The 16,997-nt window shown below is 43.4% G+C and overlaps 1 protein-coding gene across 1 annotated transcript; it reads left to right on the forward strand.

Annotated features, from left to right (window-relative positions):
- The first annotated feature begins 784 nt into the window (after positions 1–784).
- Positions 785–15,938, forward strand: ASB4 (ankyrin repeat and SOCS box containing 4). The gene is made up of 5 exons (XM_005504919.4): positions 785–1,087; positions 5,195–5,494; positions 8,136–8,626; positions 10,259–10,372; positions 12,816–15,938. The coding sequence occupies exons 1-5, from the start codon at positions 874–876 to the stop codon at positions 13,002–13,004; spliced, it is 1,308 nt and encodes a 435-aa protein (XP_005504976.1). The 5' UTR covers positions 785–873; the 3' UTR covers positions 13,005–15,938.
- The last annotated feature ends 1,059 nt before the right edge of the window (positions 15,939–16,997 follow it).

Here is a 16,997-nt window from a genome sequence, read left to right on the forward strand (position 1 = left end):
GTGTGAATTTAGGTGAAGGGTGGGCAGGGGAAGGAAAAGAGCCTATGGACCCATACAGCCTTCTGTGCTTGCATGTGAGTTAATTCACATGTAAGCCCCCTTCTGTTTATGAGATCTCCCACCCCATAATGTGGCTGTACAGCTCTAAAGCCCCCTCAAATCAGCATTTCTCCTTCTTAGGAGCATGGCTTGTGACCCCTGAGCAAACTAGGGAAATTCTGCTGCTCATGGTATTAAGCAGGAGACTGAGCTGGATCAACACAATGATCCCTTGGGGCTTCACTGTGAGACCTGTGTGGTGCAGGGGCTCTTGTGGAGCCCTGCTTGATGGTTGAGAGAATGAAAGCAGGACCAAGATGCTGAATGCTGTCCTGGGGAAAAGTGAGCTACCTCCCACTGGGAGACTGCTTTGGGGATTTTTCTTTTTTTCTGAAATGCACTAGTTAAAAGGCATCTGCAAACACAGCATCACATCCCATTGCAGTCAATACATCAGCAATGGTGACTATGAAAAGAAATACGAGTGCTTCTCCAGCTGAGAAACAACACCCAGGACTAGTGTCTTTTAATATAAGTGTATGGCAGGACCAGAGAGTAACCATGTGGTCAATGAAGCTTAATGTGTATAAAGCCCATGGACATATAACTCTTATTTTGGTGTGATTGCTAGTGAGTCTGTCCTTGCTTTCATAAAGAGTGTGGTGATATCTAAGACTGGCATTTCAATGCCTGAAATGCTCCTCATATAAATAGAACAAGCAGATCAGCATGACCAAGCGATAAAATTACCTTCTGGTCTTCAGGAACTTCAGCATACAACTGTGCTACAGGGACTTCAGTGTACCCCTCCTCACAGCTCAAATACGTTTGGAAATGGATCTGGAGGAGACATATGAAGAAGGAGAGAATACAGAGAGGAAAATAACACGAGCTGCAGCTGCAAAGTTGGTGAAAAAGGCTTTTCTCGAAGCCCTCAAGTCCAATGACTTTGAAACACTGGAAGAACTCTTGAGCCAAAAGAAAATAGATGTGGATACAGTGTTTGAAGTGGAAGATGAAAATCTGATTCTGGCATCCTACAAACAAGGTAATTGTGGCAGCATTCACCAGCCAGGAAGTAGATGGGTTTGCATGATTTGCAAGAAATTGTGGCATTTTATCACTTCTGAAGCTGCAGCATCAGCTGATTCATAGGCAGTAACGTCTCTGTAGGTTCATACAACCATGGCCACTGCAGCAGGGGAGCTTATCAGCTTATCAGCTGTGCCTGCCGGGCTGGGTGGAGGGCAGGCCAGAGACCAGCCTCGGCCTCCATGCCACTGATGCAGCTGCTGCAGCTGGAGGAGTTCAGAAAGAGGACATCTTTGTAATTTCCTCGCAGAGAACTCGGATGCAAAGCCCAGAATAGGCACATGCACGCTAAGTGTACATTTCTTGCATGTACCCAGTCACACGTACAGACCATTTAGGAACATAAAATATTCAATGTCTTCTATTTTCATTTTACAGTAGTAGTAGAGTAAATTCTCCCTAGATCAGGAGAGCTAAGGAACTCCTGTGAACCTTGGATGCTGCTGGATGGGAGGAGACTTATTTTTCAAACTGACAGAAAGTGAGGATGTGCTGGTTCATCAAAACAGAAAAATCATCTGTAAAAACACAACTAGAAAAGACAGCTGTTTTGGAATGTAGAAACCCCAAACTAGTTCTCAGCCGGATGATGGCTGAGTTTCCAAAAACTTACAAGTTGAAGCAATGAAACAGGTTTGCTCTCTGCTAAAATCAACATACTTCATGACCTACTTGCTAACAGATTATTTGTGTGTATCTAGAAATCAGTAGTGATCAGCCTCTGCCAGAAGTTAATCATATGTGGAGATAAACACCTCCAGTCCCAGCAGCACAGTAAATGCACTTTCTTTTCTGTGGCATAAAGAAAGAACAACATCCCACCTCTTCTTTTCTGTGTTTACCTCTTATTTAATGATTGCCTCCTGTTCTTTTGGTTTTGTGAAGGTGAGGATGATGCAGTGATGTCGAACTTCCCTTGGGGACAGTGTCTGAACTAAGCCATGGTGACAAATGTATCTTAAAACACCTTTTCTTCTGTCCTCAGCTGACTGAGATGCATTCTGGTTGTCGTTTGAGACTACAGGATTCATGCATAGATTTTTAATTGTAGATCATTTTACTGCAAGAGACCTGTCTCTTTTAGAGAAGTCTCTCCTTTCTCCAAAAACTAGAGAGGTGCACCCTATGGCCTAAATCACACCAACATATTCACTTTGTCTGAAAGGCAGGAGTCACACTGTGAACTCCTGTGGACATTTTACTTTTATTCTGAATCCCAGATAACTATGGTATGAGAGGGGGATTTCTTTGAGGAGGAAGAGGGGAGAAAAATTAAGTCCAATCATCCCACCATTCTGAGAGCCTCAGCTTTGCCATAGCCCTAACTGATGAAGTGGAAAGGAGATGCCATGGGTGACAGAGTGGCTTTGCTTCCTCTCTTTCAAAGAGGCCGAGAGCTCCCAAGGACACTGACCTTGCAGGCACTGTGGCTTTTTCATGTTTCTAACCAAAGAAGCAGGCAAGCTGAACCAGGCCTCCCATGGAAACCACACCTGCTTCCTGCTCAGTGCCTGATCTCTGTCCCTCTGGGTCCACGAATGTCTGTGGCTTTGGACAGAGGATGTGGGTGATGCTCTCTGAGAAGCTCTGAGCACAGCTCACCTGCAGCAGCACAGGCAAAGGAAATAAACAGTGGCCTCAGGCAGGGAAATTGTGGCTATATAAAATGATAACTTGGCTTCAAGAATGACTTTTTTGCCATTATGCATCATTTATGGCTCACATCTGGCCAGTCAGGGGGTTGAGGGAAGGTTGAACAGCTGCAGAGGAGCCTCTTGCCCTGCTTGGGCACTCAGCTGCCTCAGGGCTGACTGCTGTTGCAATTCACAGTGTGGGTTCCTTGGGGAATGGGTTTAGTAGTCTGCAAAATTTAGTCGTAGAGTGGATGCCACCGTCTGTAGACAGTTTCTCACCCCTGACATCTCACACGCTGGCAGTAATAAACAGTTATACTGGTCAGGAACAAGCCATTGCAGCCATGCCAGAGCAGGAGGTGCAGATGCTATCATGACTGTCCATTTTATGTCTGTAAACTTTCAGTGGGAATGTGGCATTTTTCAGATGCATACAAGAACTGCATTACTGGCATCTATCTCAGAATATACTTGCAATTTAACTAGGAGTGAAGAACTTTAATCCAAGTTTCTCCTTGCCACCAGTACTTCTGTTTTTAGCTAACTCTATTCCTCTCCATCTTCTTTTTGTCTAATACAACATCCATGAATGATGTAAAAACTGTATTGGTATGACATTAAGTTTGAAAAACCACATACAATGAGAGATTCAAAGATTAAGGTCTGAATTTATTTGACCTCATACATCTTTAGTATTTTTTCTGTGTCTTTTACATGGTAACAGTATTCAACCAGGCATTCGTCCAAGGAGAAATAGATATATCAAACCCAGAGAGAGAGAGTGTTTTAGACTTCTCCTGCCCTTCTGCACATTATTATTGTGTTTTACTTTTTTTAAAAGGAATTATTATAGTAATCACTTCTGAGAGTGTCTCTGTGCAGTCATTAAGCATGTGGTTCTATTTTGGGAACAATAATTGAAGTGTTCTTTGGTCTTACACCCGTTTGTAAATTTGAAAAAAAGGTCATTGTGAAATTTTCAGAGAAAAATCTAAACATTTTTGAGTCAAATTTCATGCTGAAGTGTCATTGCTTCTATTTGGTTCTTCCACTCAATTTACATCAGCATTCAAATTCTCGGTCCATGCTCCTCAGGGGCAGCAGTTGGCAGGAGGTCTGTGATACAGCTGCAGCCACATTGCCAGGGGTACAATGTGCAATGCATCCCTGGAGGTCTGAATCCAGCTCCTGACATATAAAATCCTGCAAGCTCCCCCACAAAAACAGCAGGATGAACTATCTGTTGAGTCACTGGCCTAAGCAAATGCTGCCTTCTTATTCCAATGCCACCTTTGTTCAAGTATTGGCAGGCTATAGATCCCATTTCCCCCATATTTATAAGCTGGTGGCATTTCAAATGCTCTAAGCATATTTTATTATTTAGTCAGGTCACAAGAAAAACAAAGGCTGCCATTGAAGTACTGAGGCCTGAGCAATAGGCCCTGAACCAAAGCTGACCTCTAGATGAACCTCCCAACCAAATGTTATATGAGTATCTAATAATTAGTGAAAGACGTATAATCATTACTGAAATATGTATGATCATTAGCAAAATTTGTAGCTTAGATAAAATATCATCATTACTGAAGATGAAATGTCATAAGAATATATTTATGTTTTCTTGTTTACACCAAGAAACCAGGTACCAGGCCTTGTTTAGAAATAAGTAGTCAAAGCCACATATGACCACGGCAATCATCCTCGGAAGCTGTAAAAGCCAGAGATAAATGAGCAGAACAGGAACTCCTCAGACATACCCGTGATCCTGGCCAGATCCAGAATGTGCCCAAGTGAGGATGGTAGCCCACCAGACGTTTTTTGTGCATTTTGATTTATAGATTTGTTCGTTAACCTGTACAAAAGAAGGACCCACTCACAGCAATTATGGAGACCTCACCTACAAGTGGACACACTATGTAGGACTTCCCAGCTGCCGGGAGTGGTTCTCTGATCCTTCGCTGTAACAGGGGCACCTCAGCTGAAGCACAGATCTGGTTGATGGTGAAGTATCAGGGCAATTGCTGATATGTCTTTCTTAACGGTTATACTTAATTCTATGTAGTAATGATTAGATGCATTGCCCTGCTTATTCTTTTGCTTCTTTAAACCAAAGTAAAAGTAAGCTTATCTTTTGAACTTGTCTGTGACCTTTGTGCTGGCCCCATCCACTGGCAAAACAGCCTTCAGAGTACATCTACATGGGAATTATCTCTCCAAAAGGCAGGCTATTCAGCACACATAGTAAAATTGCTTAATGAAAATGAAGTTATGCTTGAGACAACTTTGTGCGCACTAAGCTGTAGCTGGTGAAATTACAGTAAATTAAAGCAAAACTCTAACTCTTCCTTCCCCCTCAATTATTTTCAGTAAGTGGATAGTCCAAAGAAAAGTCTTTGCCAAGGATGGTAATGCATTTTCACTCTGTACAGGGTACTGGCTACCTAGCTACAAATTAAAAATATCCTGGGCAACTGGACTGCATCTAGCTGTCATGTATGGACATCTGGAGAGTCTTTCGGTCCTGCTCAATCACAAAGCCACCATCAACTGCCGGCCCAATGGAAAAGCTGCAATCCATGTTGCGTGTGAAACAGCAAATGTTGAATGTCTCAAGATCCTTTGCAACCACGGAGCTAAGCTGAACTGCTTCTCAATGAGTGGGCAGGCGCCGTTGCACTTCTGTACGACACGAACCTCCATGCCTTGTGCCCAGCAGCTGGTTTGGAGAGGTAAGGTAAAGCTCTGGAGTGTCTCTCACGGCATGGCCAGAGATGGTGGGCATGGTCTTTGGTTTCTCTTAGCAGGCAGCTTGTCAAAGTACATGTGTATTTGACCCCTCCATCCACAGCTGACCCATGTCTTCATCTCAGACATCTTTTCCCCATCTCTTTCATCAGAGGAAGTTTTTCCCATTCTGATTCCTCACCAGATCTGTCCTTCCCTCTCCCTGGCCACCAGCCCTTACTCCAGGGTCGTTTCCCATGTCAGTACCTCTAGCCTGCTGTCCAGTCATTCCACAGCAGAAGGGCTCTTCTGAATCAGGGAGTTTCTATTTATCTATTTTTTTTTTCCGTCTTCTTCAGGTAGGTTTACTATTGAGATGTTTTCACATAAAAGTGCACCCCTCTCCTCTTCTTTCTTGTTCAAATTTCCTTGACCTCAGTAAAATTCTTCCAACTGCTTGTTTTTTAAGACCTGCCCTTGAAAAACTGGATGCAGTTTTTCATACTGTCTCTTCATTTGTCAGCAGCCAAACTCCTGCACCCATGTAGTGATTAGGAAAAAAAAAGGCTATTATATATGATTTTTTCCCCCAAAGCAACATACATTATACTGCCAGTCATCTGTAACAAATGAAGCTATGAATAGGCATAATTCCTGGGTAAAGATATTGCTGTTGCACACTATTTCCTTAACATGAGGATGCTGACTCAGGACACAGTAAAAGACAGACATAAAAGGTACAGTAAAGTCAGGTAGTTCAAGACTTAAGCTGCAAACAGACAAATTCCCCTATTTATCACTGTGCCATGGCAAATACAAATGCTTTGGGGGCTAATTTTGCTACACATGTTGTTATTGAAGCTTTTTCTTGAGATGCAGAGCCCAAGTGTGCTTTACGGGCAAGGCAATCTGCAGTCCTGAATGAATAACCACATCACTTTTCTTCTGCTGGAAAGATACGTATTATTTTGTTTGGTAGAAAGGAAAATAAATGCTGCCAGTTGTATCCTGCCCAAAGCAAACAGTCCTGACAGCAGGAGTTGAATTTGCTACCATGGAAAAGCTTAGAAGTCACATGTAGTCTTATAAAATGTAGCATAGCATGAATGCAAATGGAAGGATGTATTTTGTAGGCTTTCTCCACCCACTCGTCAGCAACAGAATAATACTTTACAAGCCACTTTTCATCCCAAAGCACTCTATAAACTCAGATCTCCATATGAACTAAACATTGAGACTCCAAACAAAATGGGAAAGGTCTGCACCAAAATGTGGCAAGTGTGCACATTCACACAGGAGCACCACCCAACTGGTGAAGCCAGGGTTTCATTGATGTCCCTGCACCAAGGTGTCCCAGATACATCTCCCACCTTGCCAGCTCCCCTCAGCAGTGTCACAATGGATCAGTTCAGGTAAATGCACCTTAACCGCTGTTGGTTTGGGCAACTCGCCAACCAAGCAGATCTGATCCCACATTAATTTACCACCTCCGAACTTAATTTACAGACACTTTCATGGACATGTAACACAACTAACACTAAACATGGCTTAATGGCATTACCACTCATGTTTTCCAGCCTAACGATAATTTCTGACTCCTCTCTCTCCTTCCCTGCCCTTACAGCTCAGTCTTACTGTAGGTTTGGCCACATAAGGGCTTTTGTGACCATGGAGAGAAAAGTGGTGGCCACACAGCATGCACTTACTCTTGCACGAGCGCTTTATTGGCAGTTTGCCAAGGTCCCCCAGGTTCAAGGAGCCCTTGCCCGTTACATCAGCACCAGCTCGGGAAGAAGCCCCTTGCCCCTCCTGCAGTTTTACCGTTCTGCTTTGCCCTGGGGAGTGGGCTCTTGCCAGTCTTCCCTCTTTTCTAATAAGCGATGTTCAGCATTATGCCGGCGCTCATTTGCATTTAACAGCGAATAGCGTGTACCTGGGAAGCGACAGGGCAGCGGGCGGGGCCTACCGCAGGCGGCAGGCGCTGGTTGCCCCGCCGGGGCAGGGGCTGGCAGGGCCGGGCGGGGAGCGCTGGTTCCCTGCCCGGGCCGCTTTTCGCTGCTCAGTAGATGGTGCTGTTGCTTCAGCTGCGGCAGACGCTCGGCACGAACAGAGCAGCCGCATCAGCCCCCTTAGCAGCTTGAAAACAGGATCCAGACACTCAGCTGGGGACTTTGGCTATAGTTTTTTATATTATCTATGGGTCTATCTTAAAATGTCCTTTCTTCCCGGCTCGCAGTTGATGAGGTGCTGCAGGAAGCGATCTCAGGGTGTAGATCTGAGTGGAACTATTCTCTGGAGTAGGAGTAGAACTCTCTTTTTTCCCCTTCTTCATTTATAGGAAAAACCATTTTACACTGAGATTTGGACCTGCATGCTGCTACAAAATACAATGTCCTGATAAGGCCTTCTGCCAGCTCAGGACCAAGCTCTTACACCTGAAGCTGGATCCAAGAACCTGAAGTTTCTAAAGGTTTCCTGGAACCTTAAGAAATGTAGAATCCATGTCCCTAGCTATTTGCATTTCCATGTGTGTCTTTCATGACAGTTGCCCACCCTCGCCTTTTTCTTGGGTAGCACAACTCAAGCAGAGATGGCCAAACTAGGATTTAGTTGCCTTCATTGTTTCCCATCATCTTTCTTTGGCAGGAGCAAATGTGAACATAAAAACAAACAACCAAGATGAGGAGACTCCTCTACACACAGTTGCGCGTTTGGGGATCCCAGAGCTTGTGGCCTTTTACGTGGAACAAGGAGCACATGTTGATGCTCTCAATGCCTACATGGAGACTCCCCTGGCCTGTGCAGCCTATTGGGCCCTTCACTATAAGGATCAGATATACAGCCCAGATCACCACCTCATCTGTCGGATGCTCTTAGACTATAAAGCTGAAGTGAACGCTCGTGATGAGGATTTCAAATCACCGCTCCACAAAGCTGCCTGGAACTGTGATCATGTCCTGCTGCATATGCTGCTGGAGGCAGGAGCAGAAGCAAACGTCATGGATGTGAATGGCTGTGCACCCCTACAGTATATCATAAAAGTGACATCTGTGCGGCCAGCTGCCCAGCCTGACATCTGCTACCAGCTGCTACTGAATCATGGAGCAGCTAGGATATATCCGCTGCAATTCCACAAGGTTAAGGATGGTTTTGTGCAGAAGGGATATGGACAGAGGTGATGTCTTGAACAGGAATGGGATGAGAGATCTGAACTTTGATGGAATCTGGATTTCCTTGAGTTTTGTAAACTACAGGTGCAGAATGCCAAAAACCTTCTGAGACAACTTGTTGTAAGATTGATATCATCTAAGTGAAGTGCAATTACAGGTGCTAATGCCAGAAACCAGACCCAGGTCCCATTTTTGTTCAAAACCAGCCTGAAACCTCAAACGCTAAATGCTAGTTCAAGCCTAACTTTTCAGAGCTGATTCCCTTTCTCATTTCAGAAAACCTATGGTTTTGTTGAATCTGGCTCTATACAGCCTTAACTAGGTTATACAAAATGCATATTTCATAGCCTTTACCAAAGATTGGAGATCAAGCCAGCTGATTCAGTTTATGACTTCTGACCTCTAATTTTCAAATTTATTCAAAATGAAATGAACCTTAATAAAGTTTTGGCTCATTCCCAGAAAATATAAGAAACTAAGGGGAAATGTGGGGTGAGAGCTCAGACTTGATTAAAAGAGAAAAAAAAAAGCAGGATTCTTCCCAAAGAATTTCTAAAGGTCTGCAAAGTCCAAGGCACCCACAGAAGTAGCTGACAGACTTCCTATATCAAGCAACTAAGTAAGCTTGCTATAGTCAAGACTAATTCTTTTTATCCAGTGCTCTAAGGAACATTCTGCAGCTCCTCCACTATATATGTAAAGTTTTAACAAGCCAAGCAACCCGAAGGCTTTGAATAAAATGTGAAACCTCTGGCTTGTGCCCTTTTCAGCCCAGGAGGTCTGGCCCTGTCTGTAACAGAACAACACTTAGTCCCCTAGAGCGTGTTTGAGAGCCAGGTCTGGGGTCTCTTCTTCCTGCCTCCACCTTTCTCCTCTTGCATGGAGCAAATCTCCTTTCCAAACCATCATTTGCCACATGTAAAATGTGCAGGGTGATATTTATCCCAGAGGGATGTTCTGCATGTTTGTTTGTAAAAGCCTGTCTACTGTGTGGCACAAAAATGTGCCTTGTACAGTGTGAGTGCAAAGTGTTGTTCCCTGACTGTGACAACAGTCTCTGTTTTTTTGCCTACTGAGCTGAAGTTACCAGGCAGAGCAGTTGTTTCAGGGGCCTCGTGTGGCTTGGAAGCCTTACATCTGAGCTGTGTTATCTCCCAGTCATCTTTTACATTTTCCCGTAACAATGCTTTTTTTATTCCTGTGATGGGATTTTTTCTGTATCTGTGCTGCATGACCTGAAGCAAGGACTTTGTGCATGGCTTTGCCTGGTGTTGAGTCACTCAGCTCAGCTATAAACAAGTTCTTTCCAGATTTGTGTGAAAAAGCCCACCCCTTTAGCAAGCCACATTGCTCTGGAGATCTAAACCAGTGCTTCTGTATGATGTTAACTGGGGTGTGCCCAGCTCCACTGGGGCCAAGCCTGGGGTTTCTTGCTGTACTTGCACTGAGTGGTAAGATGGCGCTTCTGTCTTTTGCATCTCCGACCTTAACCCCTCGTGATTTTTGGGCTGCGTTTGTCTCAGTATGCACAGTGCTGAGCATCCAGGCAGGCCCCAGCTTCTTGGTGGTCCTCATGGTCTCTATGTGTCCTGCCTGCAGGTGCTACAAGCCTGTCATTCCCACCCCAGAGCTGTGGAGGTTGTTGTCAATAGCTACGAACACATCAAATCAACATCGAAGTGGAAAGCAGCCATACCTGATGATGTCTTTGAGGTAAGCTCTTAATGACTTGTAACTGAGTAAAATCTGAGCTCATTCTGCGATTATTTGCATTCTCCATATCCAGCTGCAGAAAAGTGATAGTGCTTTTGAAAGAGAAGAACATCTCTGAGGATTTTGGACTTCCCCATTTCATATCACTCACTGACAAAGGACACATTTTTTGAGACATTTTCATAGAATTGTAGTATCATCTAAGTTGGAAAAGAGACCAGGTTAGTCAAGCAGGACCTGCTTTTCATAAACCCATGCTGACTGGGCCTGATCGCTTGGTTGTCTTGTATGTGCTGCGTGATGGCACTCAAGCTGATCTGCTCCATGACCTTCCCTGGCACCGAGGTCAGAATGACAGGCCTGTAATTCCCTGGATCCTCCTTTTGGCCCTTCTTGTAGATGGGCATCACATTTGCCAACTTCCAGTCAACTGGGACCTCCCCAGTTAGCCAGGATTGCTGATAAATAAGGGAAAGTGGCTTGGTGAGCACCTCTGACAGCTCCTTCAGTACTCTTGGGTGAATCCCATCTGGCCCCATAGACTTGTGTGTGTCTAAGTGGTGTAGCAAGTCACTAATCATTTCTCCTTGGATTACTGGGGCTTCAGTTTGCTCCCCTTCCCTGTATTCCAGCTCAGGGGACTGGGTACCCTGAACACAACTGTTCTTACTATTGAAGGCTGAGGCAAAGAAGGCATGAAGTACCTCAGCCTTTCCCTCATCCTTTCTTACTATGCTTCCCCCCCAATATCCAATAAAGAATGGAGATTCTCCTTAGCCCCTCCTTTTGTTGCTAGTTTATTTATAGAAATATTTTTTGTTGTCTTTTATGGCAGCAGGCAGATTAAGTTCTAGTTGGGCTTTGTTTTCATTGCAACATCACGCTTTGGAGCACCCCTTGTCAGGGATGCTGCAGGAGCTCAGCTGTCCCTGCACTCAGCAAGTGTGAAGATTCTGGCTGGGAGTGGTGTTTCTTCAGATCTCTCAGTGTGTATGTTTATATTTTTTTAAGTCAGCAAATATTTAAAAATACTGTGTTACATGTGTGTGACTATATATCTTTAAGTTGTGCTGCATGGGTTGGGTTTCTGTGAGTAGGACTGCTTAGCTATGAATACAAGGGAGAATTTAAATGAAAAATAAGAGGTCAGAGAAGAAAAGATGTCGTCAAAACTACATGCTTTGACATAATTATCCCTTTACTTCAGAAATCTGCATAGTACAAATACTCCAGTTTAAAACTATTTTTTGATTAATACTAGGCTTTTTCAAATCAGTGCTGAAGTGAAGTGCAGCAACATCTGCTGTGCATTATCACTGATGTTTAGGGAACCCCATCTGTATTGTAATGCATAGTTATATAGCGAGAAGAACTGTGAGAATGTTTTTTCAGACCAGTTTTGTTCAACAAGAAATTAAAAGAAACCATTTAGGGTGAACACAAAATTAAATGCTGAAGGTCTTTTTTTCACCTGAATATAACAAGAATAAGAATAAGAATAAGAATAAGAATAAGAATAAGAATAAGAATAAGAATAAGAATAAGAATAAGAATAAGAATAAGAATAAGAAATATAATAGAAAGTTTGCCAAGCTAAGAGTGTGATTAGAAAGGCAATAACTCATTCTTTTTCTCCAAAGAAAAAATTTTAATCTGAAATAGTGAAACATACTTATTTGGAAAAATCTACAGTTGCTCTATTTCTTTGTTGAGATTGTCATTTTTTGTTGTCAAAGCTATTTGCCAAATTTGACATTAAATTGAAGAAAATTTTTTTGTTGACACAAATCTGTACTTTTCAATACATAAAATGTATCTGAAAAAAGGTGTAACCAGATCTGTCAAGTAGGAAGAATATAAAGTAAGGTCAAGTCACATGTAGTCACATGTATTTACCATTTGCTTCTTTTATTTCAACATCCTTGTTATGCATCTGCAATTTTCTTCTCACGGGGATGCAATTTCATTTATTCCACAAGGCCACTGGGACGCTGAGTAAGACCAAAGGTACTTTCACCATTCGCAGTCCCAGCGAACTCCCCAGTCCCACCAGCATCATGCTGCCTCACAGCCCTGTGGGCAGGTTTAGGGGATTAACTCTTCCTGCACTGGCTCTGAGCTGGCTGCAGAGTCTGGCCAGGTCAGGACTGTCACCACACAAGTCAGCAGAGGAACCCCCACCTCAAGCTAATGGATATAAAACATACCAAGCCTAAAGACTTCATCGTGGTCTTTAACTTAAATATTTGAGGCAAGCCTAAGAAATTCGTACAGGTGTTTATCTACCCAAGTCCATGCTGCTGGGTGTGCCTCTGAAGGACGGAGTCCTGTCTGTGCTTTGCCCCTTGTTCTGCCAAGGGCTGCATGTGGGCAGGGGAAAGGGAGGGCAGACAAACAGCCCTATAGCCCTAAAACAGACTTGTGTTTTGTTTTGTTTTTTCAGCGGCACCAGGATTTCTATGACTCTTTGTTTGCTGTGTGCAGCAATTCACCACGGTCACTCATGCATTTATGCAGATGTGCCATTCGGGCAATATTGTCAGACAGGTGCCACCGAGGAGTCCCATTGCTCTCCATCCCACCATCCATGAAGAAGTACTTGCTGCTGGAACCGGAAGGGATCATCTACTGAGCTGCAGCAGCGCTGGCAGTGCCGTCTCCCTTCCCGAATCACACGCCTCTGCGGGGTGCTGGAGATCCAGGCACAACCCTAAGGCAGCCCTTCACTTTTGTACAGTCACATGCCAGCCTGAAGTCGAACTGGGATTTCCCAGCTCTCCTTGGAGCTGTTGTCTTTTCCTGAACAGAGAGATCACAGCTGCAGGCTGTGGGTGGCACTGAGGGAGGCAGAGCTGGAAAGGTTCTGCCCCCCAAACAAATGCAGGGGTGCATACTTCCATGTTTTGTTCAGCCTAGCTTAAACAATGCTTCTGCTGCCTTTGGATTTTACTCTGCTGCCTGCTAGATAACACTAGATTCAATTTGAACAAACTTTGCTACTGTTTCACTGTAATTTTCTTCAGCTGTTATTTTGGGAGTAAAAGAAAGGATACTGTCAAAAAACAGGATGTTCATTAGAGTCAGAGAAATTCTTTCCCAGAAAGAAATGGGCAAACTGCTTTGAATCATGAGCACAGACAGGATTTCAGTAGTTTTTATATTTTCCCGTGGGTTGACTCTCAATTCAATGTTAGTTCACTATTCACTACACCTGCCTGTATCTTATAAAGCTTTGTCATAATAATATCCCTTTTAATTGTAAGGTTTTTTTTCATTATCAACCATAGTCTGTGAACAGGATTGAAGTCTGTAGCACTGAAATTTCTGTATGTCGATATTCATGCCGGGGTAGCTTTTAGCAGATGCTGTCTCTGTTTGCACTCTCATTGTGACCAAAGGTAAATTCATATTCTGGTGTCAAGAAGTGCAGGTAAAATGGACTTGCCCCTGCAACCTGCACAACTGGGCTCATACCCATCCATATATCCCTCCAGATGGTGTTGGGCAGGATCTGGAAGGAATATAACTGGTCTCTTCATTGCCTATAAAAGGAACCTAGCCTGCTAACATGCATTATACACCTTGTTTTTGACAGCTGAGCGCAAGTGAGAGGAATCTCACCCTAACTAAAAGGTGTTTCCAAGACGAAGATTTGTTCGCTGTGCTGTTACAGACCTGCCTGTCCCCATGATTTGCAGGCCCTCTGCTTTTGGACCTGCTGGTGCTGGTATCCCTGCTTGCAGGAAACCTTTACGCCTGATGAAGCTAGTGTGTCCGGTTCAGGAGGATGAAATGCAGAGCAGAGGCAGTTCGCACACCAAGTATCCCACAGCAAGTGCACATGTGTGATCTGGCCTACAGATAGAACACATTTGTGTTCCCTTTTTTTCTTGGATGCAATCCATCTGGGCCGTTCCCATTTCCTTTTAGACCCTGACAATTCTGGGCTCTGTTAAAAGGGCAGCAAGACATGCCCACCATTGGGTGCCAGTCACTCCTGACTTCTCATTGCATCTCTGACCATGAAGCTGTCAGTCCTTATCATTATTATTATTATTATTATTATTATTATTATTATTATTATCTCTTTGTGAGAAAGCCCATAACACATTAAGCTCTTCCCAGCCGGACTGAAGCAGACAGGCTGTGCAGTGTCTCTTTGTCTTGCAAAGTGGCAATAACAGCACTTGAAGACACCTGCAGTTTATTTAGTATTATAAATCACTTTGCTCTCTTTTCATCTCAGTCTTTGGGAACCAAAGCCTGTACGCAGTGTTAGGAGAGAATCCAATTAATGGGTCTGTTTATGTTTAGATAGACAGGAACGCAGGTTGCTGTTTAACAGTTTCCAGTTCCCATGGAGAATTTCAAAGATGGCACAGACCATGTGAAAGTGCTTTCTCATATGAATGAGGTTGCAATGTAAGTCCCCATACCTTACTAAACTTATGAAAGATTTCTATAGAGTTGCAGGGCTATCTCTGTCAGAGACACTACAGTACTGTACAGGGAAGAATGATCAGGATTTGGGGCAGGTTGTCTAGAGAAAAATCCACTTGAAGCAGTTCCAGGTCGATGGGAACCACTGAATTCTGCACTGAGGAAAACCAGTGAATTTGGAAGGATGAAAAAAGCTTACATTATCTAATCCCACTGCTTTTCTAGAATATGTACCTACGTAAAACAGGCACGAGGAAGAGGGTTTGCAAATTGGCTAAGGCAAGAAAATGTTTGTTGTTTTCTGAACAATCTGACAATGGGGCAAGCTGGGTAGTCCAGAAGAGACAGATGGAGGTAGCTGATTTTATTTGGAACACATCCTTGTGTTGCCTGCTTCTGGAAGCGAAATCGTGCATCTGGAAGAGGGAGGTTTAAGGCAGAACAATAGCAGTGTTTTCTGACCTGTCATAGTCAGGACTCTCTTGCTGAGAGAGAAGAAAAAAGCCTGTCACCAGTGTTCCTAAATTCCCTCTGATCCTCCCTTTCTGCACTGAACATGCTTAATTTTTATTCTGTGGGCACCCAGCCTCACTTCCAAGCTTTGTACCAAGCAGGTGCCAGATTACAGCCATTGTGGTATCTGACAGGGAGCACAGTGGGATCAGGCTGATTATAGTCATAGGAATTTGCAAGCTGTTAAAAACACTGGAGAACATCCCTATCACAGGAAAAAAAAAAAAAAGACCTGATTGATGAACTTTAATTACTTCTGTTGTTAGCATTAGAAAGACCAACAGTAAGCAAACCGTATTATTTGTTACTTTTTATCATTTATTTCTTTTTTTTTTCGCATGCGCTGGATAGAGTTGCTCATGTGAGGCGTGGGGGTACTGGACAATAAGCTCATAATTTACTAAATGTACAGCATGCACAGTCTTATTATTCTGACTTAGTGAAGATGCTTTGAAATTTCATATTGTCATGTAACTCCTGATCATGCTTTTATATTTTCAAGGCTGCAACAGATCGGATGGCTGCAGGTGGAAACAATGCAAAACCCAAACTGTCACCCCTACACTGCAAGTTTGAACCTAGTCAAGACCTAAAATGACAGAAAAGTGTTTTCCAGGTTGTCTGATGTCTTCTTTGAAATTAGTTGCTTTTTGCCATTTGGCATCTCAGACAAGATGTAGCCATATCTAAGACATTTCCACTGCATTTCACAGCCTATTAGAATATTTTAAGCCCAGATGCGCACAAAGAACAAACTGTCCTTTCCCATTGGCAAGCCTTCCCACAGCTCCCTTAATGACTTCTCAGTGGACAACAATCAAATTACATTTTTTGGTCCTTGTGCTTTTCAAAAGATACATATGAAGGGATGTTCTTAAATCACGTAATTGTTGACAAAAGAAGTTATCCCATCTATGAACACAGAGACACTCTGCATGTTTTTGTGGGCCAGTGCAGAGCCATAATTTAGCTGCTCATGGAAATACGGACATCGTCTTTGTAAAGTGCTCTTGCAATAATTTTAAACCTACCCCCTGGTGTTTGGTTGGATCCAGCTTGACTCCAAACTCCACTGATTTCTCCATGGAGAGTATGTAGGTGAAAATGAAATCAGAGTTAATCTAACAGTGTTCAGGAATATGTTTTCATTCAAAACCTTTAAATATCTATTCATATTTGGTCAGCCTTTAAGACAAGGACAATGTGCCCAGAACAGTGTGGCTGATTCAGCTCTCTAACACTGCTGTTTATCCTGATGGTCTAATGCCAAGAAGAGGAACCACAGACTGCAAAGTAGAAACTCGGGACATTGGAAAAGGCAGCAGTAAATCTTGACCAGCTCCTGCTCAGTCTTCAGCCAATATGTCCTTAAAATCTTCTTCATCCATCCTTGAGAGAGGCTAGTTTTACAGTGCTGCTGGCAGCAGGAGAGTAAGGATATATTCTCAACTGCATTCTACTTTGCACAGTGGTATCAAGACCATATGGGCTGCATGAGGCTCAGGGATGTGTTAAGTAGGTCTTCTCTCTGCAAAGGCAGCTTTGGATGACTATATCAATTGGTTCTAGAGAATGAAACATGTTTTGTTAAAGTGCTCATTACTGGTACTTTAAGACAATACTCAAGTGTCAATGTCACCAACCCCTACTCCAAAAATAAGCTACATGATGA

Source organism: Columba livia, chromosome 2, assembly GCF_036013475.1.
Source record: "Columba livia isolate bColLiv1 breed racing homer chromosome 2, bColLiv1.pat.W.v2, whole genome shotgun sequence".
Taxonomy (NCBI): Eukaryota; Metazoa; Chordata; class Aves; order Columbiformes; family Columbidae; genus Columba; species Columba livia.